General features: G+C 39.6%; 1 protein-coding gene across 1 annotated transcript in view; it reads right to left on the bottom strand.

The window, feature by feature from the left end:
• The window catches only part of trip4 (thyroid hormone receptor interactor 4), a 63749-nt gene that overhangs the window by 20622 nt on the left and 15532 nt on the right, over positions 1 to 27595 (bottom strand). The window contains exon 12 of the mRNA XM_053864749.1: positions 20334 to 20436. Coding sequence (XP_053720724.1) covers positions 20334 to 20436 — 103 coding nt within the window. The remainder of the gene's footprint in view (positions 1 to 20333; positions 20437 to 27595) is intronic.

The raw sequence follows: 27595 nt of genomic DNA, 5'->3' as shown, positions 1-27595 counted from the left end.
AGCCATTAAGAGCGTTTGCTCATCGTTGCAATGGCTAACCATGACATCACATCTCTATCATCATCCAATCAGCTTTTAAATCATTCTAGAAAACTCCCAGTGGTAGTTGCTGCATATGCATCTTTAATGCGTTGCATCATTGAACGTATGGAGGGCATTAGTCAGAGCTGCCATAATCTCCACCAAATTAGTGCAGCGGTAGGAGAGTATGAAAAGACAGCAGTGAGGAGACCAAATGTGTATATGTGTGGAGGCCACTTGTACGTGTGGAGTGTTGCAAGGAGACTGGCATATCTCTGCGAGTAATTGCATAGTACTGCTTTTGTGTGTCCATATCCTGTCCTGCGAGGGCGTGGTTGCACATGTGGGGGAAAATGAAAGGATAAAGAAATAAATTAAAAATCTCCCCAGAGGAAAAAAGGAAGTAAAACACTTCCTCCCACCCTGAATGAGGGAAAAACCAAAAACACCAAGCATCAAACATCATGATCGCAACTGCGCTGAGAGAATGCGTTGTGGGAATGAAAGCGTCAACAGGGAGAAACAACGCTTGTTTTACTAGGAGATCATCGTGATTTCATGTGTTGCCGTCAATAATGAAAAACATACAAATCGCTTTAGTCAAACTCGATTAAAGCCAGTGAGGACAAAGAGATAGAGAGCAGTTTTGTGAAATCAATATGTTCAATACTCCCATAATAAACAATGTATGTTTTGGCCTGCAGGCTACGGCCAATGAAACTGCCTTCATTTTCAATTCCAATTTTCCTCGTGGACATGATCCCTGATGCAAGTTTCCACCAGAAACAGAGAAAGCAGCAGTCAGCGTGGTGTAGCCAACAGATCTGCATGTAAAGTGGGTCAACTGTGCTCCTGGAGAGCTTAACAAGCTTCTGGGTGAATAAGGCAGCGCACTTGATAATCACCAAGTAAAGGAATGCATATTTGAGAGAGTACAGGAAGAGGCGGCATGCTGATGAGAGAATTTAGATTTGAGGCAGGATGAGAAAGATTTCAAAACTCATTTTCATTACTCATCTCTGGGCGCTTGTGCAGAAGCAATTAGGCCATACAATGAAGCTCTGGGCAGCTATGCACTTCATATTTAAAGACTCGACCTTGTGGGACAGTGTTTGAGGACTGGAATATATTTCCCCATTAGAAAAACACAAGAATCTGTTGCTGAATGAGTCTTCATGACAAAAGTGAGACTCCACAGTAGGTATTTGTTGGCGTACAGTTATGCCTTCCATCACGTTGGTTGTCAACACCCAGCTATCTACCATGCAGGACGATTATAGCGCATCGAAACAGAAAGGAACCAACATCATCTTGGTAAGATCAATCAAGGTCAAACACTATTGACTGAAAAACTATGTCCCACTCAGCATATACAAATATTAATCCATCAAGACTGAGTGTCTGCAATTGAGCTTCGTCTTTGTTTGACTGTCCACCATGTTGTCTTTGAACATTTTACTCTGTGTACTGATGTTACTTCTTTGTAACATCTAAATAGGCCAAAAATATTTTAACATTATGGACCAAGTGAACTGTTACATCCTTAGCAACATTCATTGACACCACATGTTCCAAAGTTCCAAGACGATTTTTCATTCAAACTGAAAGCGGCCATCACATAACAATAACTTGCTAAGATTTCAGAAACTGCCATTGCACCAAAAGTGTCGTCCCTTGGCACAGGAAATAATCTATGATGAATAATGGCTTCACTAAGGAAAGGTAATGAATTCATGAATATAAATTCACTCTTATACTGAGACATTATTTTATGCCTTATGATGTAGCTTGCATTTCTTTCAGCTATAGAACACTGCAACGTTACATTACATATAATGCTGGCTTCATTTCGTCTCACATTGTAGATAATGTACAAGACCCATCTATGCATCTTATCACCCCCTTCTGTCGTGGACCTTCAAATAACAGCTAAATAACAATACATTCATGGGAAAATAACTGGTATGTTTCAGCATATTCAGTGAAGCAGGATGGTAATTGTACCATTAAAACCCTTAAATTTGTCTTGACAATCCTAAATTGTACCCAAATCTTCTGTCGGAGTATAGCTGCTGTGTTGCACATTAGACAACATTATCGCGTGTTAGGCTGCTGAACAATTTCCTCTTAAATAGCCTCAAATTACAGTGTGACAGTTCGGGTAACAGAGTGAGCTTAATTCCTCTGACACACAATGAAGGCACAAAGACGGCAGCATCAAAGTCTCTGGTGTTCCATCCAAATCAAACAAACCATTTACATCAAGCAATTTGTTTTGTCAGCAGGTGAAGTGATGCATGTTGGAAGATCATTATTAGGCCAAGAGAATCTTCTTTCGCCTTTTGGTTCTGAAATGAATTCAAGTTCTTGGACACTTTCGACACACAGGCGACTGACATGCCAGGTTTATTATCATCTTGGGAGATGATAATATAATAAAACCTGATTTCCATTTGGTTCCATTCAGTTGAGCATTTCTCCATGCGAGTGAAACAGATAATTAGAGATTCACATTCTGCTGAAGTCAACATGTTTTAAAGGACTGACTAAAGCAAGATTATGTATCCATATCATCCAAAGTATACCATATTTTTGTAATTCTAGGGAAAAAAAAAGTTTCAGGACAAAACCCAAGACAGACGGTGTTTAGCCTTTTTACATAGAAATGTATGGTAACACTCAAGCTGCTATAACACATACACTTCAGGTGCTTAAAGCATTGATTCACAACATGACACCACACCTCAAACCAATCTCAACGTTATACTCACAGATGTCTCTCTACATTTTCATTTTAGGTGACAGAAAGCAGTAATGCGAGAAATGATTTATTTGACATTATAAAATCTGCAAAATCTTTATGATCATTTGAGTTAGACAGAAATATTCAGCTCAGATGCTCATAAACATTTTTGAAGTCAGGGGTGTGATGAGAAGAACGTAAAATTTCTCAGAACTCCTCCTTAATCTCAGTCGTCCAAAATGCGTTGCACAACAATAAAACACAGGAAAGCCAAAAGCCTTGACAAGTCAATAAATCACAAGTCAGTGAATTTTAACTTCCAAACTCTGCACCACTTAATTTAACCAGCTTTGGCCCACATTCCCAAAATATAAAACCCACTGCCAGAAAACTATTACTTGCGCCTCAACCAAGACTCCAACAAGAAAAATAGAGCACTTTTGAGTCTCGTCTTCTCTCGCTGAAAAGAATAAATGAATGCTCACTCAACCAGGACAGCAAAAATATCTCTCCAACAACCTACGGGTTCCAAACTCAGCAGCTTGGCTTTCCTCTCTCCCTTCCATCCAGTTTTAACTTCATTCTATTAGCTTCCCGTCCATTATAGAAAGGCACATTGGATTTTACTCATTACTTTCAAACACTTTTAACTTGAAACCAGGCCAAATGGCTTAACAAGTCTGCTATTAGCTGCTCCAAAGGTCAAACCAATAAAGCGAGCAGTGATCTTTTTTTCCATCCTGGTCCTTCAACATTGGAAACATCTCCTGAAATTGATGAGGTTTCATAGCTGTTATGATGTATAGGATACACGATGTCTTCTCTTTTTTCTATTGAATACCATTATATACCAGGCTGTTTAGCGGGCTGCAGTGCCAGACATTGAATTAAAAAAAAAAAAAAAAAAAAAAAAAAAAAAAAAAAAAAAAAAAAGAAACATCTGCTGGCTGTGGTCGTAAGTACAGGTATATATCTATATTGAAAGTGAGCCATAGCCATTATACTCCCCAGCTCTAGTTTAGCTAAAAATTGTTACATTCTGTTAAGAGAGAAAGCTGCCACTTGAAAAGGAAATACTGTATCTATAATCTCATCTTCAGCCCATTTATTCTCCCATGAAATTCTGTAAAGGCTAAATAAATACATAAAAATAGAGCAGTAAAATAAATAGTCCTTGTTGTAACCATAAAGATGCTCCATGCACTCTAATGCTATTGTTAGAGATTTCGTATCTGACTAGAAAGCACAAACGGCCAGCTCTTGAGAGAGGCACTTACAGTTGTTCAATAATCCATTTACTGCCTCTGCTATTGACGTGACTGTAATCTCAATTACGTGGACAGAGCAGAGATAGACAGTAAGTTGGTATCCGTTGAGTGAAAACCACCGGATCATGACATGAGCTGGAATGTTTGTCCTGTAAAAGTATATTAACATGCACTGTTGAATATGTGATCCATGAGACAAAAAGCATATTGGGGGAACATCACAAGAGTGCTACCATCGCAGGGATTAACAAAAAAAAAACTTACAATAAGATACCAAATTATTCACAGATGTTTGGCACACAATTAGACACAATGCAAAATAAAACATCTGGTGGATTATATAGTTGGCAACATGAACTGTACATTTATGGCTGTATGTATTGAAAAAACAGTTATGATGCTAAACACTGTAAACAACATTAATGTGCTTCAGGATCCAATAACAGCTTCATCCTGAACAGTAATGGACTTCACTGGCTAAGTGGACTTTGATGGATGTGATACAGTTATTTAAAGAGCCTGAAAAGAACACAATGTAAAGAGAAAAAAGTCATAATCTCAGTCAAAATCTCAAGAAATGTTTAGGACATAAACAAGGTCATTCAACAATGCAAAATGTCTACATAACTGAGGGCGAATGGACTCAAAACTGTCCATCATTTGGCATGAAAGGACCTTTCTAAGAGCAGTCTCAGCTGCCCCGTTTTAGCATATCGCTGATATTCCAGGCAGCTTATGTTGCCCACAAACCATTACTTGCTGCCCTGCCTCATTAGCATTGCAAATAGCACCTTAAGCAAGAACAGCAATGGCAACAGAAGCAGAGGAAATGGAACAGAATTTACAGAGGATGTGAGAGGCGTGGAAAGATGAAGAGAACACTTCAACAGGGAAAGAAAATGTGAAATCATGACAAATGGGTCCACTCTTTTGTGTGATCCGATCGTACAGTGCCGAAATTCTTTCATCACACCTTCATATACATTTATTACAGCCATCTCTGCAACATAATTGCTGTGTGATGCTGTCTATCATTTCAAAGGACGAGGTAAATGAACTAATCCCAGGAGCCCCTTCCTTCTATCTAGTGAGTTGTAATGTCTTCTATAATTAGGCACTTGTACCATGATATAAGGTCGTTATAGCACACAAGTTCAGCCAGACCCACAGCTGATGGCACCATTACACAACACAGCACACTATTTACACATTCCTTTCTCATGCCCAGTTGGAAAGTCAACCAGTAAACCAAACAGCTAGATTCCTATTTCTCTAGATAGCTAGAGAAATAGCTCGGTGGTTGGATGCCTTCAAGAGATGTAAACAAGTTGTCAGGCTGGCTTCAGCTGTGGATCAGCGGCTAGCATGAAACAAGGTATGTGCTTGTATGGTGTTTTAGCAGCAACAACAATTTTAACAATAACAATAACAATAATACATTTTATTTAAAGCACTCTTTCTGGACACTCAAAGTCACCAAACAAAACAAATTTAAAAACAACAGATAATAAGAAATAAAAACAGCAGAGGATGTGGCGAGAAAATGAGGTGCGTCAGGCAGTTTTGAAACATATGAGTTTTGAGTTGTGATTTGAAAAGGTTAAATGAGACAATCTTCCTGAGTGCAGGTGGTAATGAGTTCCCAAGACAACCCCCCATATTGGTGAGTCAGGTGGAGGGAACAGACAGGGGTATGGAGGAAGAGGCTGTTAGAGTGTGGGAGGGATTGTGAACATAGAGGAGATGGGACAGATATGGAAGGATGAGATTGTTAATGGCTTTGAATGTAAACAGGAGGACCTTGAATTGAATACGGCACTAAACAGGGAGCCAGTGGAGCTGTTGAAGGACGGGAGTAATGTGCTGGATGGAGGGGGTTCAGGTGATTATGTTCTGGACCAGTTGAAGTTTAATGAGGGATTAGTGAGGGAGGCTGAAGAGGTGGGAGTTGCAGTGCTCGAAGCGGGAAGTGACAAGGCTGTGAACGAGGATGGCGGCAGTGCGTGGGGTGAGGGGAGGGCAGTGGCGGTTGATGTTGCGAAGATGGAAGGACGCAGACCACATTGAAGGGAGAGCAAAAGTGTCGCCACGCATCGTTGATTTTGAAGCTGTTCGTACTTTGAATGTATGCGCCTGTTCATACGAGGGCTGAACGATATATTACTTTTTACTTATCGCGATATGAAAAATTTAAAACCACCAATAATGATAACTTCCAACAAGATCAACCCGGCTCGTCCTGCAAAGTACAGTGGTGGCAACTGTGAATGGCACTGCAGCACCCGCCCATTCGTATGATTCCCCTCCACAGCGAAGTGAGGTTAATAAAGATTTTTCGTTGCTGCCAAATCCTTCCTGGCCACAAAACAATATAAAGCTGTAAGGCAGTTAAAGATAATGGCTTTTCTCCTATAGCTGAGATTAAATATAGTTATTAGATTGGAGCTGTAACATGACTATTTTCACCACCATCATAGCATATATAGGTTTTTCTTCACTGCAAGAATGTGACATTGAAAACCAATAACCAGTGAGCAAAAAAATCCAGCACACAAAAGAAGACCAGACACACTGATTTACAACAGATAAAAAAAACACCCTTACTCGGGAATCATCTAATTTTCATAGCCATAATTCAACTGTTGAAATACAAGAAGTAATAGAATCCAAATTAAAGTCAATAAAAAATTCAATTCGCTCCACCTGAGGGTTTCCAAACTGAAAAATGAAATATTTGTAATCATTACTGACAATATTCCTTTAATATTGATACAGTGTAAACCCTCTAAACCTCATGCAATTCCTACTATTCTGTTTGTGTAATTGCTGATGAAACTGGAGGTAATGCTCTATTAGCTTAGCTATTTACATGATTTACAGCAAAAGCAGGCTCTAGGGGAAACGGCAAAAAAGTATTACAACATGCATACTTAACAGGAAGGATGCATGTTGACAAACAACCTGCAATAAATCCACTACGGGTCGGGAGACTGTCAATTATTCCTCAGCTGCCACTATACACAGGCTACACTGGAATGATATTTTCCTCGGTGTGTTTGCTAAATACATTTTCAATAACAGTTGTGCAGCAGAAATGCACGTCCGGGAGAGATGAATTTTAGGAATTTCAAAGAAAATAAAAGCCCAGAGGGAAGAGAAGAGCAGACTGTGAAAAGGGAACCACTGCTCATCATATCAGATGAAGTCAAGGCTACGACCTTCAGCAGGCTCCTGGTACTTCTCTCTGGCTATTACTGAAATAGCAAGAGAATAAGATGAATGTTCCAAATTGGCGAAGCAAACTGAAAACGATTGGCATTTCTCTGACCTTCTTACCAAGGACGAGAGTTTTTGAGGTGTTGATGCACATTAAAATAAGCAATTTTCACTACTGTGGTTTTCCATGTGGGCAAGAGGTTTCTCTCTCTGAAAGGCTTTTTAATTACTGTGTTATTTCTCAACCATGCTTGACCTTCACACTTGAGGGAAATTAAATGAAGAAAAGAAAGCAATGCATCTTAAAATCCCAATGGCTGGTCATTAAACAAGACAATTCAGATATTCATAAGTAGGAAGAAGCATGACCTCAATAAATGAAGTCCGACTCTTCATTTAAATGTACAATGCAAGTCTCTTTCAATCACCGTCACAAGTTATAAATGAAACACTCACTCTTGCCTTGCAGCAAGAAGGTTGGGGGTTTGATTTCCTAGTTGGACCGGTGGTTTTCTCTGGCTTCTCCGGTTTCCTCCCACAGTCTTCAGTCAGAGTCTGAGTTTAATCTTTTGACGGAAGCGTGTTAACAATGATGATGGCTCCATGACGGTGACTGTGGTCAACTGTGGCTCCGAAGTGCTGATTCAGGTTCTTCAGTTAAACTAGTTGATCAGTCAGTTCGATTGCGGCGTACGGAGTTCAATAAACCAGTCTGAAACGGCTCATCACCACCTTCCTCTACTGACAACGGCCCCCTCTTCACAGAGCTGAGTAGTTCTTCTCTCTCTGCAGCATGTAAGCCGCGACAACTTGACGCGATCGGAGTCAGCAGCTTAATGGAATTATTGCCTTTTCCCCCAATTCGTTCTCCAAAGACAAGCCAAAATACAACAAAGAATATCGCCTGAAAATTCACTGTCACCAAGTCCAAAACAAAACACTCAGTAGGGAGGAGAAGATTAAAAATGTGAAGAAGTGAATGGGTTTTGGCGCGACACCGCAGCCAAAGAGTACTAGTGGCCACAAAATTCCTCCTGTACAGAAAAGCTCCTGGTATCTGCAGGTACCCCAGTCACGTAGGGCTTTCGGTTGACCTTGATCTATTCAAAAGGAAACAGCCATCCTGGTCTGCGAGACCCACCAAACGTTGACCATCCTTCCACCTGTCAGTGCGCACCATCCTTCCCCTCACCTCCTTCTTATCAAAAGTAAACCCATGCGTGACGTCTTGCAAACTATAAAAAATAAAAAGTACACATAAATTTAGTGGCCTAAATATTTTTCTTTCAAACCTGGAGAAGCAGGTGAACGTTACAAGTTCATACGCTACATAATACAGTAGGGCGGTTCTTGAAATGTTGTACACAAACGTACAATTCCTGCTAACGAATAAGAGCAAAAATCTTTTTATCTTTCCAAGAACGACGTGGGCCACATTAAGAGCCGCAAAGTGAAGTTATTGGTAATAAATGGTGGAAGGAATCATTGTGGCTCAGATTGCAGCCAAGCACAGCTGCGACTAATTTGAATAAAAGAATAGAATGGATGCTAAAATGGTTTTACATGAGCCCATGTTGAATAGATTTGAATGATAGACTTACTGTTGTCAATTTTAAAAAATGGCGTTTACTTTTTTATGATTTAAAGTCACATGTCTACAGCAATATCTGCTCGCTACAAGAACAAACCTCTTCACATTGAAGGAAAACGGCTGGTCGAAACTAAACAGCCTAAAAGACATGTTAGCAAAAGCAGGACAAAGTTACAAACCGAAATACTAACCAGGCTGACGTTATTTGATAATTTATTTCAAGGTCTTAGTCCCTTCCGAAAAGGACCACTTGTCTGTGTTGCTAAGGTTATGGGCCGAACGGCTCAAGGTAATATTTTGGCTGCAACTATTAAAGCAGCTGCCAAGCTCTCTGCTTGCTTTTGTTAATGGGACAAATATTCTGGTTGTTAACCAAAATACAAAACATTTGCAAAAAGCTGCGAGGTGATTTATACACAACTGCTTCTTCGAGTGAAATAAGCCATATCTGGTTGAGTTAGGACAAAACCTTGAGAAAGGCTTGACTTGGACTGTTCAACAACATGGCTTCAATTCAGCCCAATACTCAGCAGGCGGTAACGCAGCATCCCTATTGTGCGGTAATGCAATATTCATGGAGGAGGAGTGCACCGTTAAACACAACATAGAAGTGAGAAGACTTTCAAACCCTGTGTCAGGGAGCAGCTGCTGCTTGGGTTGTTCACTTTGCCAAAGCTTATCCTTCTGCATGAGCTTTTACTGTTTCCGACCCCCCCCACGCTCTCACTCCTGCCTCGTACCCAACCATTAATTTTTAATCACAATTTAAATGGCTGCTTTAGGGCCAGCAAGTCAAGGGCTCTTGCCTCTGGTTACAAAGTAGAACACAGGTTTGAGCAGCTCAAGCTAAACAGCCTAAAAACAGCCGTCATGAAGGGGTAAAACATATGGAGGTAACAAAATAAACAAAAAAACTCTTAAGCAAATGCAGACAAAATGATGAGTCTGTTTTCTGCATTATTCAGTAAACATAAGCAAGAAATGACCAACATGAAATCTGATACAATCATTGATATGAATAACATATCTCTGTGTAACTAAGACTTCTAATCACTGAAGAATATTGACTTTAAGCTTTGTAAACATGTAGTAAAATTGTATTTAACTTAAAATCATCGAGGGGCATAGCACTGCACATAAAAAAAATATAAACCCAACCCGTGTTTTCCGTGTTCATATAGTGTACAATGGATCTGGCAGGGGGTTTGATCGATGGAAAGCAAAGGGGATCCGAGATATATTTAAGTTCAACACTATAGGTAGTCTTTGAAAAACACAAGACGCCGAAATGTTACCGCAACGATCGACCATGACATGCTGATGATCTCGCTTGGTATTTAATAAGGAAAGTACTACAGAGCAAACGTTTTGGACAGTCCAGATAATTTAAAACTGTTGTTGAACCGCTCCTGCTAGGTCATCAGCCGTGCTGTCACCACTAAAGTCAAGGCACAGTGCCTCTGCGACTGGTGGAGCGGGTCGGCAGATTTTCATTATCATTGTTTTTTGAAACGAAACCTTTGAAAATAGGATGTTATTGCATCGCAATGTCAATTTGAATTGAAAAATACATTGAGACCCACACAACAGAATGCCATTAATAGCAACAGCGTTCATATTTTCTCTTGGTAAAGAAACTCCTAACTTTAAAGTAAACACATGCCATTCGATCAATAATAAAATCATTAGCTCTGGTGCTGACAGAAAATAGCCTGTGTGAGGTCTATAAAAGGTTGAGCCACTTGCACATGGACGACACGGGGGTTGTCAGCGAAGTGGCAGCACTCAGGTTTTCCCCTGCATTATTTATTTTTTATATTGGGGTGGTCTGACCTACGCTCTTGTAATGAGAAGTAGAGTCACGGTCTGTTTGGAGTCCCAGGGCAACACCGTGCAACCAGATCCCCGGATCACTGCTCAACCACACAGTGCTCTTTACAGCCTCTGTTTGCTCAGACTTCACTTGGGCTGTAAAAGTCGAGCCTTGTTGACACATCTGTGGCGTCTCCCCCCCTGAGGCTTATGGCTATTACATCTGTCTGCTTCTTCTCAGAGGGAGTGAGAGAGAAAGAATCAAATGCTCTTTTGAAAACAGGAAAAGTGATAACACTTAACAGCTGATGAGAAGCTGACAGCTCCCTCAGAGGGAAATTACTGCTGTTGATTTTTCTCACAAGTGCACACAGGTGACATCCTGACATCGATGTGGAACGCTTAGTGACTCTTCCCTGACATAGTTGCGAGAGAAAAACACATTTACAATGTCACAGTGTTTCAACATGAAGTCAAAAGGAGTTGTAACTTCTGCTTCCTTTGAAAACATAAAACTGCTGTGAGATAAACACCCGTCTAAGTAGACAATAACCAGAAATAAAAAAAGTCATCAAGATTTTATTTCTGCTTCTATACTGCTTCTATTTATTGGCCCCAAATACACAGACGGGAGTGATCTTTCACCAATGAAGACCATCGATCAGCCTGCGAACCGCATCTGTTCGTGTCCACCCTCTCAGTGCTTGATCACTGTGACAGGCTTGGGACAGAGACAAAGACCAAGTGATGGGGAGAAGATGAGCACAAAGGTGGGGAAAATTGAAAGTAAGGCCAGGAGCAAATATCAAGACTGAGTTACAACACAACACAAATCTGTAAAAAGAAAGCATCACACTGTTCAGAGGAAAATATATATATATTTTTTTCTACCATGTTCGTATATAAAAAGGAGCAAACAAAAGGGTTAAATTATTTACTCAGCTTGTTCCACAACAAGATCTCGTCATTAATTCATGGAAAGAATTATTTTTTATTCTGAATAATTTAGAAACAGGAGAACGCCAGGAAAGGAACACAAAATAAGTTCTTTAACTTAACATCAAAACAATTAAGTAAATGTACGTTCTTTTTAAAGGAGACTGATGAAATAAATATAATAATGAATGTCAACCATAAACGGAGCAGTTTTCGTGGAAGTTGGTTGATAACCGTTGTCATTCAAACCAAGGACACATCTGAGTTAAATTGTATTGCTCCTTAATAGTGACATTAAAAACATCATCTTGAACATAATTAAGACAAATTATGAACAGTTTCCATGCTCTGCTAGTAAATCACTAAAAAACAGCAGCAAAAAAACAGTCAGTAGTTCTGCATGCAAATGCGGTTTCGGCATTTTGTGTTTCCTTATTCCTCCATATGAATTATTAAATACCTGATCCAATTAAAAGCTACAGCCTCACTGCAGCGGAGAACAAGCCGGTTGGATCAAGTAACTGAAAATGAATGACTAGAGGTTTACTTCACAAACCACAGAGAATTTTGGGGAGCAGCTAAACATATTAACTGAAATCCCACAGTGCAAATGCTTTGAGGAGAAAAATAGAAAATCTAATGGAGGTAATTTACTTTCAAGACTGAGGAGTGTCTGAACCAGGCATCACTCGCTCTATCACTATTTCATCAGTGCAATACACTTGAAATCCATAACAGCTTGCTCCGGGGAATCGCTCAACTGCTGCAACATCTGGTAACCCGCTTTGCAGTGACACACTATACAAGCCTACAAGACAAGCATGATACAGATATTCATCAATATATATATATATATATATATATATGGCTATTTCATTGTCTTTTACATTGTAATTATTTTTACGTCAGAAAATTGTAATTTTAACACCAAAAATAAACAAAAACTTAAAAGGTAAATCCAGCACTAAACTTAAAAAATAATACCTGCCATTATCTAAGTATTAGATAATGGCATAAGTCTGATCAGATATTGCATAAGTCTGCAAAAGTATCAAAAGACAAGACCACACACACACACACACACACACACACACACACACACACACACACACACACACACACACACACACACACACACACACACACACACACACACACACACACACACACACACACACACACACACACACACACACACACACACACACACACACACACACACACACACACACACACACACACACACAGGCATTATTTTTTTCCTCTTTAGCAAAACATTCCAGTGAAAACTAATTAGGGGTGATACCAATACATGTACTTTGTTTCGACAAAAAACATTGAACAGGTTGAGATAAGAATGGACAACGCAACGGAAACAGGAGCTGTGCTGTGCTGTGCACGGAATGATCAGCCATTATTGAGGCAGAATGCTCAACATTTTTTGCTTTGCAATAAAATGCAACTAAAACGTCAAAGCTGAGTGAGCATGAATTACAAAAATGTGGACTTTCTCCAGACATAAAATCCACATGTCCAAGAGACAGACTTTAGCTTTAATTAAGAAAAGAGAATTCAACAAATCAAACTTAAAGTAAACATCATTTTTGTGGATGTTAACAATACAAAGAGTCACCTCTGCAAATTGGGACCATTTACAAGTGGGTTTTTGACATTATTAAGTTAAGTCCAAACATTAAAAAGGCCTCCAGCTAGTAGATCACCCTCGGCACAACAATTAAGCTAAACCACATTCATTGTAAAATTGACTTTGCAGCTCAAAGGCCCAAGACATTGGTTCAAAAGGTTTTCAGATTGGTTTTCAGGACTTCAATTCAAGCCCAATCTGAATTGTTGCAGACACAAAGTTTTGCTGTCCTAGTGAGGAGCAAGAATGAATGTTGACTTCGACTAGTTAAAAAACATCATCTGGCTCATAGAGCAGCATTAAAAATAAATAAATAAATAAATAATAATTATGTAGCTATGCCCATAATTAATATAAGCATTTAAAGAAAAACGTGAAGCCCAAATAATATATTGAGGACAGAAAATGAGTATAAATTAAATAAGAGTACTATGACAATTAATCAACGGCCAGAAATATGACCCCAATTATCAGATCTAATGTTGTCAATGACACAATGCAACATAGATGTCCGACAATAATAATCACTCTTAGATAAATTAATTATAATGCAAGCACATTTGTTTTTTCAAACATCACATAAAAGATGCATATGTGTCATTCCTATTTTGCCTGATCATTGATATTATCAGACAATTGCAGCATAAGCCCCAATAACAAAACCAAGGCAATGTACGGTCCATCAAAGGTCGACCGTTGCATATTCTCATCCAGTCAATGGGGGAATGCGTTGGCTAAGTATTTTGGCAGTGATGGAAACAATTCAGTGCCACTCAGGCGCACTGGCAATTAAGAGGTTAAACTGTTGCAGCGCCAATTGCACTAAACCAAAAGAGGTTCCCAACAACTCTTAACACACTTGCATGACAATTTTACCTCAATTGGGCTCCTTGAATCACCCACATTTTGGGAAAATACTGTCTATTTGCATGCTACTCACAACACATCTATCAAACATGTTATGATTGAATCCAATGGGACTTGAGGGATCTGCTAAGTTAAAGTCTATTGCTTAAGGCTGTGATGCCTGTGTGCTTTATTCTCTGCTCAACAGCTCAGCTCTCTCCTCGCTCCCCATTTACCGGCTGACAGATCAGTAATAAACACAGCCTGTCACCTTCAAGGGCTGCCTCTCATTTACTAGGGAACACATGAAACCCTGCTCCCTCATTCCCTCTCTATCTGCCTCTCTCGCTTCCCTTCATCCGTTGGGCTCATTGAAGCCGAAACCTGATTTTTTTTTTTTTTTTTTTTGGTCCTGACTGCCTCCAAGGCAGCAAATTCTCCTCTGCTCCCTGATAGTCCTGGAAGAAGGCATGCATATCAAATGAAGAATCCATGAATAAATAACAGAAAAGGACTGCAGTCACCCTAACCCCTTTTCTGTTTCACAGCCGTGCATATCAGACAAAGAGCAAAGGGGAGTTAGAAGGGGGTAAAGTATATAACAAGACCACCACGGAAATACGTTTCAGAACGTGTCTTATCGGTTTTATTGCCATCATCACGCCTTCTTTTGGTTTGATTTCACATAAGGAAATTAAGCAATTACAAAGAAAGAGAGGTGCAAAAGCTTAGTGTGCATTGAGCCACATAGATTTATTTATTTTTACTGCATGTGCATGTCAAGGATCAGTATGTGATGCAGCCAGAGTGGAACCATTGCAGTTCCATGACACAAGCCAGATGTGCAGTGTGCACAGAGATAATCCTTGACTCAATGTATTGTAGATGCTCATGTCATGTCAATAATGACTCACGTGGATGGGCAGGACTCTTGCTAATGAGTGAGGGGACTATTGGATGTGAAGATGACAGATGAAACATTGAATGAATCCAACACAATCCGACTGTTGACTGCTGTTGAGCACTAGACCCAACCAATCAAAATGACTCAGGCAGTTGGATGGCGCCCCTCTCTGCATATGGGTTTTGTAATACATCAAAGATGTCAAAGTGGAGGTGCTGGTTCATTGATTTCCAAAGCCCATCAGTTGTGGTGTGTGTCTGTCTGGCTGCTTGGCAACAGAAGAAGAGAGTGGGGTGTGGCAGGGTCATGTCACATGATGAGAAAAGGCACAAGCTAGTGCCCCCACTTAATAACAATAGAAAAAGAGTTGAATAGACGATCAGTCAAAGCGGGATGGCGTTTTTAAGAGCAAGGTTTGTTAACACAAATATCACACAGAAATCACTAAGGAGGCTTAATCATACAGCTACTGTTACTGCATTGGTACTTGCACAGAAACTGTGCCTACTTCACAGTACTTGTACTTGTCAAAGGCTCACTCATGACAACATCCGATACCATACGTAGGTATGTAATTCCATTTCTGTTTTTTTACAGAGCTCTGTAAATAATAATAATAAAAAAAAACAATATGTGCAGATGTTATTTGCATTTGACTGTAAAAGAGCAACTGGAGCATTACGCAAACAGCAGCGCTGTGCCGTGTGAAATCTGACAACAAAGCGTGCGTGAGTGTGCTAGATAGAGTTCAATGATCGTAGTTTTAATGTACGTTTTTAACTCAACAGTTGATGCTGTTTATTTGTTTATATCAGGGGTGGGCACTTATATTTCCTCAGGGGCCATGTTATATACCGTGACAGTTGAGAAGGGCCGTCAATCCCACAGGAAGGAGGGTAAGAGAGGGTAAGTGATGACATCATATGTGTGATTATGAAATTACACATTAAAAAATGCGCACAAAATGTTGGTTTGTTGTGTTTTATTTAATTTAAACCACATTCTATTTAAAGATTCTTGATGTGTCTTATTCATTTCAAAATTTACTTTCAATTCTGATGTATTTTAAGTGATAAGAAATGGAAATCTAAAAAAAAATAAAAATAAAAAATAATCAAATTAGAAAGTAATGTTTCATGTGCATCATATTGAACAAAAAACAATGCACAAGACAAAGTTGTCAGAAATATTCCGACATGATCAGTTTTATAGTTTTACTCTGATTCCAGGGGGGCCACATAAATACAGTCAAAGGGCCGCATTTGTCCCCCGGGCCACACTTTGCCCAGGTCTGGTTTATATCCACAAGTGCATTTGCCCAGATGTAATTGCAGACACGCCACCTTTGATTGGTTGATTTATGACCCGCTTCCGTTGCGCTGCGAGAGACACGACTCAGATACTGAAGGATTTTATTCGTGATCGTAGTTCCAAACATGTTTAATTCAAGAAAATGGTCAGTACTAGGGTTGAATTATGGTGCTGCTATTGTCCAAATTTTTACCTTCATCGTTTTACCTTCCATGCAGCAATAAAAAAAATGTATGCACATAGACTGACTATGTAACCGCAGCACCAGGATATATATATATATATATATAGTACTGTACATCAGCATATGCATAGATTGTCCAGGTGGTTTTCAACAAATGAACTATTTTCTTGAACAAAATAAATAAGCTGAACAGACAGACAAGCTAAGGCTCATAAAAAAGAATCAAATGATTCTGTAAACTATTTTGATTAGCTCCCTTCTCATTCAATATTCAGATCACTTCAATTCTCTGAAGCTACTTGTCTGTGAAAAATAGAAAATTACTGCACCCTTGTTACGCTTGTTTCCAGCACTTTGTGGCATTTGTAAATAGCATGTGTGTCTTGTGTGGAGTGATGTGTTCATGTATCTGCTGCTTCTTTGCACCTGCATTCACCTGTGGGCAATTGGGCACCAAGCGGATTAATAAGATTAACAGCACGTTGTGAGTGGAGCTGTGAAAGCTCAAGCAACACAGTAATTCAGCCATGAAGAAAGTGATGCTGAATGTTAATTGTGTGTTGTCTGAATATTAGTCATAGATGTACAGCGAATGAGATGATATTTTAGCGCATTATGAAAAGCATTCACATAAGCACCTTCATTTCTCCACAAAAACACCTGGTAAATATACGGTACTGTATATCACCTTAACTGAACTCAACGATAAATATACGTAATACTGAGGTCAAACTTGATTAATTTCAACACGTAAATGTGGTTTGCATAGACATTCAACATGGAGGGAAAAAAAGCAGGGAGAGTGAAAAGTGGATGCTGTCTTTTGCTTTCCAAGCAGCACCAAGTGCACACAAAGGATGCCAGGCAATTAAAACATCAGGGGAGAGAAAGATGGCTCGGAGGGAAAGCTAAAGAAAATCTGGTTTCGTGTCAGTGAGCCAAATAGCTTTCAACACCCACATTGAACTCCAGGTTACGCAGAAGCATGTGCACAGACACAAACGTTCACACGCTACGACCATAAACCATAATGCACATCCCTTATTAAAGGGAGCAGGCCATGGCTGTATGCCATTTTAAATGTCACTGACTCTGCCACGAGCAAATGACTGAGCAAACTGTCTGTATCAGACATATCTTAAAAAGATCACAATAACACTGGAAAGTCTAATGAATTCTCATAAAAGCATCTAACCAACGCAATGCAAATATAAGCCCCCTGTAAAGCAGTTGAGTATACAAATCGGAACTTCTTTAAAAATATTCATGCCCACTAGCTCATTCAAGAATATGAAAATGCAGTAATTTACTTATTGAAATTAACCAGAGCACATGGAACGAGTGTGCAGAAGGGGGATGGTTTCACAGTGTTGAGAGTGGCAGCACAGTAGGTAACGTTGTAACATGTAGTTGTTGCCAGGGTAACAAGAAATGAGGATGAAAACATGAAAAGAATTTTCAATAAGCCAAAAAAAAAAAAAACCCAAAACAAATGTTTCCATATTTCCATCTGTGCAAGTAGCAGACACTCGCTGAACTAAAAAACATCACAGCACACACATTGAAGTTTAAATATCCTATGCAAGAAGGGACATTAATAAGCATTAATTGGGACTGTCACCTAAAAACAGAGGAGTGGCTGTGCCTCTGATGAGACATCCGCTTAAATATGAAGACAGTGACAAACAGCCTTTGTCAATACAAGCGAAGGGTGGAACAAAAATGACTCATGAGCAAGATGAGCGACCGTGCCTTGACCCATGAGACACACTGGGAATTGAGGTAGAAGAAAGGGCAAAAACAGAGAGTGAGATTGTGGAAGGTCGACTGGTGAAAAACAAATTAGTTGAGATGGAGTGCAAAGGTGGAGTGAATCATATGTACATGTTATTTAGGCTAATAATTGAGCTAAAGATACCAAATGATATCCTTATATTGCTAAGGCTGTCACATATTTGCGTGCTCATTTTAAGAGCGTATGAAAAAAAAATCTCCCACGGAGCACATCAATTATATAACATGAAAAGTAACAGCCTCTTGACCTAGATTACAGAGTCTCAGCGTGGCTTCAACAGGCCATTTTCTAAAAAACTGTCAGTGATGGATCAAAGCAACTGGAAAAAAACTGTAACACAGGTGATTCAATTATAAGAAAAACGGAACGAACGTGCTGTTTGTGTCTAACAGCTGACAAAAATGCGTGTTCTGACACAAAACCCACGGGTAAGTAGTCAAAATTTTGCACTAAAAAAAAAATCAAATAAATGAATCAACATAAAAGCAAAAACAAACAAAAAGACTATCCCTCCAAGAAGTAACGTTCCTGCAACCTGAACACTGTATTCAGTTTGTTTACTCATCTAACATACATCTATGACAATAGGATTAGTTTGTCATGTCATCTTTTGGTGAGATTTGCTGAATTTTAATAAAGGAATTAAAAAACACACAGCTAATGTCGATCAAAAATTTTCAATATCAGTACCAACACTGATACCTTCACTTCGATACAGGTCCCTGAACGAAACTTTTTCAATATCGATTTCATAAAAAGTAAAAGTTTAAATAAAAGCCTTTCAAAATTTTTGTCCTGTATAGATTTGTTAAATACATGTTGAACTGAAGCCATTTTATATTGAATATACTGAAAACGTGGTAATATTCACATACGAAATGTGAAGTAAACAGTGCTCTAGCTTGATAGTGAAAGCATATGAAAGAATATGTGAAAATGAATTTACACATTTGAAGGTGTTGGATATTAAAGAATGGATATTAAACAACAGAAATATTCATCCTTACTCAAACTGACCAATAAAGCTCACGAATGCATCATAATATGGGGCTTGTTTTATGTCCACTCACGACCTGTACTGGTTGAAGACTAAATTTGAGGTGTGTGCTGCATGCTTTGCTGATCTATCTAAAATAAGTTGCACTTACGAATATGTTTCTTTCACACACTGCACTGTTGCCTTTTTCTCACTTTCCTCGTCTAAACAGCATTTAGTCACATCCCATCAGCAGTGCAGCAGTCCGTTTCTCCCTCCTGTGCACACGTAACTCCGTTGCATGCGTCTGTCAACCAAGGCTCTTAAACATGAGCGGGCTCCGGTAGTTTACCTCCAACAGCCGACTCTAGAGCCACAACTTGCAAAATGTTCCGCTGCGCTTACGGTACCGTGTGAGTGAACAGTATTTTATGAGAAATACCTAGTCTTGTGAGTGAGCATGTGAAAAGATTTAAAAACATGTCACACACTGACTGCGGGAGACTTGTGAGCTGTCCATCAGGGTACCGAAACTACCGACACTCGCTACCGAGAATTTCAGTCAGTGCCATGGTAGAGCCGAAGTTCGGTACCTGGTCTGATTGTCATCTTGCATTTTCTTTCGTCAAATGACAAGTTGTTTTCTCAGTGGATAGTGGGTGTTAGAGCTGAGTAAAGCCTTCATATTCTCTGGAAAGTCTTGAAATATTAACACTAGAGCTTGCAGGTACAATATTTGCAGGAGAAGGAATAGCAGCAATGGGAAAATGCTCGTGAGTTCTATAATAAATCACACAATACAGCAAAAACATTGCACATTCAAGACCTGCTTGTCCCCTAGGCAACCCAACTGCATGCACAACTCCATGCTTACAGATGGCTCCTAAGTAGGACTATGCTTGAAACGCCTGTGCAATGGCTCAGTCCTTCAATAAAGATACAATACGGGACACACAGCAGGCAGAGACAATGTTTAAGGCAAAATAATCGGTGGCTGTGAGAGATTGAAGGGGAGAAATGCCATTCAACAACGTCAATTTCACCCTTAGCAACCAGCATGTGGCCATGATATAAGAAGAACTTACAGATCTTGTGCTTCCCTTTCATGGGGAATTTCACCAGAAGCTCCTGGGGGTGAGTGCAGATGAAGACGAATGGGGAAGCAGACTCCTCGCAGGTATCAGGGAACTGCAGGAAATGAAGGAATGCAGAAATGATGAGTTGGGAATGAAAACCCCCTGAAAATTCTCAACAGCAGTTTGGTGACAAAATATGTATTCATTTTATAAATATCTATTTAGGACATACTGCAGTTGAGTCAGAGTCAGTTGTTGACAATATCTTTAAAGGCGTTCAAAAGGTGACTTCTGCAGCATTGAGTCAGAAGTAAAAAAAAAGTAAAGAATAAAATGAACAGAATTTGGGTGAACCTCAAGAGTACAAACATTTCAATCCAATTATTTGTTGATCTGAAATTGTTTTGGGACTGAGATAAGCACCAGAGCTACACCACATCCTCCAAAGGAAATGTTTTACACCGCATAATTGACATCGGTCTACATAAGCCTGGAGACAGGAGAAAATCTCTCCCGACCACTGCTATAGATTAGTCTCTCAGGTGAGAGCAGGGAATTTACTGACACAGTGACAAAAGAGTCATCTTTCCCATCAGTGGCAGCCAAGGGCTCTCAGCTCATCCAATTTCCTCAGGCACTATCAGATAGTGCCGATGATTGCATCTAGCTGGCCAGGAAGCGACTCTTTTCACGACAGCATGCTTTTACCTTTCTCGCCAGAGCTCTCTTATTCATAGCCTCTCTATCTTACTCAAAGGAGCGCTGGAGGTTGGGACAAATTCAGGGGCTTTTAAGGGAAATAAACAGAGTCGGAGCTCATCTGTATGCTTCCTGACAAACTGAGTGCAGATGATAGAGAGGCTTTTTTTTTTTTCCAACGCGGTCCGTGTAGACCCGAGTGCAACACACTGCCGATAAAATATGTAAACACTCTTTAAATATGGATGGGAAAGGCAAAAGAGTCCATTATTTTTCCCTGTAACAGAATCACACTAATTGCAATTGGACTGCATGACTGCTATCAGTCGTCCATAATATCTCAGAATGTCAACATCTTATTGAAAGACAAGTTTCTATTTTGATTGCTTTCATCACCACTGGTCTTAATAATGGACAAAAAATGCCAATTCAATAGTCGGCATGGCAGACCTGGAACAGAAACATATTCTATTTCATGTGGGAGTAATCCTTTCTTGGGAAGCTTATACAGTCTTTTTGGATGCTGAATGATTTTGACTTTCTCCAGCAGAAGCAGAGTGGAAATGGGTTCATTTTTACTCAGCTTAATCCTGGACTTGGAAAAAAAGTAGGCTGTCTATAGCCTAAGGAAAAAGAATAGACACACACTCACAGAGCATTGAGAGGTTTTAGTGTTTTCTTAGGCTAATGTAATGAGCAATACACAAGCAAAGAAACCATGCTCAATGGAAACGAACAGGGGATTAACTATGAAGATGAGCTTTCAAACTGAAAAATAGGTTCAATTTCTAAATATCTTTGTATAATTGTTTAAACATGGTTGAGTGAAATGAAAAAACAAAAGTTAATTTATTTCAACAATTTATGATAATGCCGTGGAAATAAGAAAACCACCACATGGAAATCCATTATCAAATGGCAATATTTTAAATAATAAAAAAAGAAAAAGGAAAAAGGGGAAAAAGAAAAAAAAGGAAAGCTGTGGCCTGGATAAATTGAGACTTGCCTTGCAGTATGTCGTATTATATTTTTTAACGGCTGTGAAACCAAGACTCAGGCTTGCTCAGGAGAATACAGTAGAATCTGCTGCTTTGCCTCACCACGAATAACAAGACGCTTCTCTGAATCTCTCCATATTTAGGACGAAGCACCCAACATAATCACACTCCTGTCAATGAAAAGCATTTAAAGTTGGGCGTGGTTATGAGCAACATAGGTTGTTTGTGTGTTGGTGCATGGTGTGTCCCCCTCGTAGTGGATACCACTACGAAAGAAAAGTGTAAATTCCAGACGATAGAGCGCACCAGACTATTAGCTGCACCCACTAAATTAAAGAAGGAAAACAGATACCACACATAAGTCGTATCGGTCTATAAGCCATGGGTGGTGCTGTCTGGGCTGCAGAGAGGTCAATGGTGCACTCAGCTTAAAAATGCATGATCACTTCTAAAGTAGTTTTGAAAATGGGGTCCAGCATCAAGACCGACTAAACTGAGACTGAATGTTGTGAACTTGATTCATGAACTTGTCATGTCTTTTATTTGTATTCAAGAGCTCAGAATACGTAGTTTACACCTGCGTGTCTGCAGTGGTGTCGGAACTTCGGACACACGGGCAAAAACAGCGCATTTTGAGCTCTGTAATGCAAATAAAAAGCCTGTGATTTCCTCAGTTTGATGTGACAATGCTCAATAATTTGGTAGTATGATGCCCTTTAGAATGTAAAAATCCATATATTAGCCATATCGTTGTATAAGCCTCAGGGTTCAGAAGTAAGGTAATGAAATAACTAATAGGTATAGACAAGCAAATACTGCAAATACTGGGGAAAACACATTTTTATTGTGCTTTATTGGGCCTAACAATGCACTGAGAGAACTTAGTGATCATTTTTACAGTGAAAAAAGTAGAAAGTACTAATGATCTATCAGAGAACAAAAATGGGACAGAGGACTATGTTTGTCTCTACAGCCACAATATTTCACCAGTGACTCCTTTGATTTAAAATGGCTGTGAAACATTTGATCCACACACAACAGCTGATGCAGACAGTCAATGATTTGGCAAAGGACAAACATGGAGACCCAGCATGTCAAGCGAGAAAAAAAAAACCCCAAAAAAACAACAAGACTACTCTTCCCTTTCCCTCGCTCTGTAATGTTCTTCTCTCTCTCTGGATCTTTTCAGCTGCTGTCGGCAATTAAGGGTAGAAGAGACAAGTAATCTCCTTCTGGGCGACAGGGCCAGACCAGAACAGCCTTTCGGAGTAGGCTATGCAGTGGGGGAGTATGGGAGGGGAGCACAAGGCTGCCCCCAGCCTCAGTCCTCGCCAGGCGTTGCTTGGCTGCACTCAATCTCAGCCCAATAAAAAGCCCTTCATTGGAAGGGAGCAACTGAGCCAGACGGGCTGGGAGCATGTGGCTTTTAAAAATGAGGAGGGTGGAATAAGGGGGAGGGAGACACAGAATGAAATAGAGGGAAGAAAACCAACTACAGAGAGAAAATGAAGACTGTTTGCAGAGAAAGACTTATAATATGAGTATAAGGTGAGCGTGAAACCAAGGGGCAGAGACTTTGACAGATAGAGGACTACAAAATGCCAACTGAGGCGCAAGGACAGGAAGGGCAGTTTTGAAACACTGCATAGTCAGAGCTGTCAAGGCTGGTTTCTCCCTGGGAATGGAGAAACAGATGGGTTCTCTCTGAGCTACGGGCTACATGTGGGAGGTGAAAGGGTGTTGTTGGGAACTGTATGCAACAGCCATCGCTTGCCAATCCTTCTTTCATCTATCGTGTTCACTAAGCAACGCAAGTCAGTTTCTGGCATTCATTATCCCCCCAACAAATGCAGCTGCCCTCAGGAAACGTCACTGTAACTGCCTTTCAGTTTTACTGCACGCACAAGTATGCCATTTGTTTTTCCATGGCTACAACACAAGTCAGCCACATGTAGACAAACACGCATATGTTACGCATGCAAGCAAAAGGTTTCTCACCGTTCTGTATGACTTTGTTGTAATCAAAGACAGCAAAAACACAAAGAGTCTTCACCATTAGGCAACAAGGATCTACCAAATCTTGGAGATGGAAAGCTGCCACACAAGCAGGAATCAAAAACAGCTAACATGTCTTGTTACGTGTTTACCATAAAAAGACTTACCACACTCACTAACAGCATTAATTTTATACTGCGAGGGAGTAAAGCATTATCATATACATACACACACATTTTATTTTTACAATTACATTATAATTGATACAAAACATATAGCACTTACCCTGGTAAACAGATCTTGAATGTAAAGCAGAATTTATGTTGGGAATCATATGGACACAGCAGAATGGAAAAACAAACAAATAAAAATCTATAGGATAAAAAGGCAAAACCAAACTACATTACCCGAAAGACAGCAGCTTCAAGTTGCGGTTTGTGGTCTAGTAAATGACAGAAATATTTACTGAACCAGACGTAAAATAAAGTAATCACCCAGCAACCACCACAATTTGAACCACACAATAACATCAGGATGAAGCTTATACACCTTGTTAGTCTAAAAACCTGAAACTATTTGTGGAATCTCGATGCAGATCTACTATAAGCAGTTATCGCACCAGGAGTAGGCCTAGGACGATAGAATCAATATCATGGCAAATTGGCTTGTTTACCTCGATAACATAATATAATAAAGCCCCCTTTCAGTGTTGGACATATTGGGAAGCACGGTTTGTAAAAAATATGATGTGTTCAACCTTGGTTTCAGTTCATGCATTATCCACAATGTAATTGGTTTATTTTATTTTTTCTTTATATATACACAAAGCTGTTTAAGTTCTATAACAAGGAGCCGCAGCACCTGACTGTTGCAGTTAAATTGTAACGTGCATGAATAACTTGTAGTAAAAGTGTGGAAATAAATAGTTTCAGTGTTTGTGAGCCAGCGTCACAGAGACAGATCTCTACTAACAGAAGCAGGCTGCACGCAAAAAAAAGGATCTGGAGTAAACCAACATCCAACCAATGTGCCCGGAGTATTGCACTCCAGGACCACCCTTGATCATATTGATGGCGTGACAACCTCAGAGGAAGGATAGCGAGCATCATAGCACAGCTAACCGCAATTAGCATTGTTGTCGCTTGATGAACGGGGTGAATGGATATAGTTGAATTTGCGATGTTAATATCTTAAATGTTCCCCTCTTACTCTGACTGGATGGGTGGGTGGAGTAACATGACGACACTTGCTTTACACCGTCTTACAGGGGAATGCACAATGCTTATGAGAACACACGGTCACAACAGACAAAATATATTTTGTTATTACTAAAATAACAAATTTACCAACATAGGCAAAATGAGGTCGCTCATCGTGGTAAATTTGGGTAATGGGCAATTTTTGGTTTATTGCCCAAGAACCTATGTATTAGACACTTTGTGTTGAACACTTGGAGATATTTATTTCAACGGATGGTACACAGAACTTAAAATACTTATCCAGATCACTGTCTCAATCCAGTATGTTTTTAAAGGATTCTTTAACATTTGGAGATCGGACCATTTGTGCCAGACTGATGTTTTTTGAAGGACACATTGTCAATGGGAAATTGTGCTGGGGTGAAGCTCCTTTGTGGAGGTTTGCGTAGGAGCGCTTTTCTCATTGTATATACATTGAACATCAACCGTGTTTGCATGCAGTATAACAAATTGAGTCAATCGATTGTCTGACTTGGCAATGGTCTGCAACAGTGACAAAAGGGACGTATTCCTCATGCACGATGACATGGTCTCGGAGTGCTTTTCTATTTCAATAAGCATTCTGCTTGTTTCCAGATTCACTTCCTCTTGCTGTTAGCACTACATGCATACTCATTCCTCCATCTGTTTCACATTAAATGCCTTCAAGCAGATCTGAAGGAATAATCTTTTCACGTCACATTTTCTGTGAAACATCTGCAGGAAGTGTTGGATTTCATTAAGGGCAGCTTAACATCTTGACCATGCAACACTCCATTTGACAAAAATAAAATTAAGGAAATTTGGCACAAGTGATGACAAAGATGGTTTGAAATACTCACAAGGCTTGTAACTACATTGTCCTCCATATATTAACTCATATGGGTAAGTGCAATTGCAAGAATTTTGTGGATTGTTTATTCAACGAACTTAGAAGACAGAAAAGAACTACCACAGTTCTGCAGCTCAGTGTTTGAATGTCAAAGAGAAAACTTGTAAATAAGTGCATTATAGATGCAGATTACTAAGATTAAAGACACATTTCTATAAAAACCCTCCCTCAAAATACTTTTCTAAGACGGACAGGTATTAAATCCCATAAAACAATGTGAACTAGAGATTTCACCATTCATGAAATACACTGACAGTAAAGTGACAGTAGCGGTTGATGAATTTAATTAATTTATGCAATATTTCCAAATGATTAGCAGTACTAACAAATTTCAATCATATCAGCCGTCTGAGATAAGGCAGTATTCAAGCATAAACCTAATTAAAATGCAGGAATGAGAAGACTGCCATTTCTTTCAGTGTGTGCGAATTATCTTTAATTTCATTTTAAAAAGAAGACGCTATCACGACTTTGTTTATAAGTTTTGTGTACAAAAGAAATTGAGGAAGAGCTTGGGGTGTTGACAGTACAAAACAATGGCGTTCAACCATCTTGACTGAAGAGTAACTGACACACCTCTGGAACCATGCACAAATGTACAGTGTCAAATGGTCATATATAGTCTGCTAAGTGAAACACAACTAAAAAAACTGAAGTGAAATTCAGCACAGTTTTGCACTAAGCTAGAACAAGAACCGTGCCTTTGTGACATCACAAGCGCTACATTCTGTTGGAGCATCCATTAGAATTCAGGTGAACAGTCTCAGAGATGCCCAACTGTTGCATGATATAAGCATGTAAGCCTGTTCTGCTAACCACAAGATGAAGGTCGTCATAAGAAATGGGTGCCTCAAAAGGGCTGGCAATGGCACCGATCCGATACCAGTGTTAAAGTATTCGCTCCACGCTGTGGGATAACACTGGTCATGCTTTGAGTGAAAGGCAAAAATTACTTAATGCGGGATTACAAACTTGGTATTTATTTAAATAAAAGTGAAGAAGTAAAAGTGACAGTAAAGTGTTACCAAATGTTGCCTGTGCTCCTGCACTTATTAAATGACCGTGGTTTTGATTGCACTTTTGACACAAGAAATTCTCCACAGTTGAACAGAGATTTTATTAGATCCACCCGTGTGTCTGTCCGACGAGACTGTTAGACGCGGGCCATCTTGTCAGCTGATTTATGACCCGCTCAGCACGGCTGCGAGACAAACACAGCCAGACGAAGCAGCATGGGATTCAGGATGAATTTAAGTTTATGATCGGAGCACATGTTTACTTCAAGAAAAAGTTTAACATTGACAGCCGTAGTTACAGTGACTCAGTGATGCTTTTATTAGATAATCCACGGATCTAAGGTCCTTAGTTCAGCATTTCACTTGGTCACATTCTTAACTAAACTTGTGTGTATTTGATATTATTCATGATCAAACAAAACACTTCCCTCAA

This window comes from Synchiropus splendidus, chromosome 5, assembly GCF_027744825.2.
Source record: "Synchiropus splendidus isolate RoL2022-P1 chromosome 5, RoL_Sspl_1.0, whole genome shotgun sequence".
Lineage (NCBI taxonomy): Eukaryota > Metazoa > Chordata > Actinopteri > Syngnathiformes > Callionymidae > Synchiropus > Synchiropus splendidus.
This window is presented reverse-complemented; position numbering and strand designations above follow the sequence as displayed.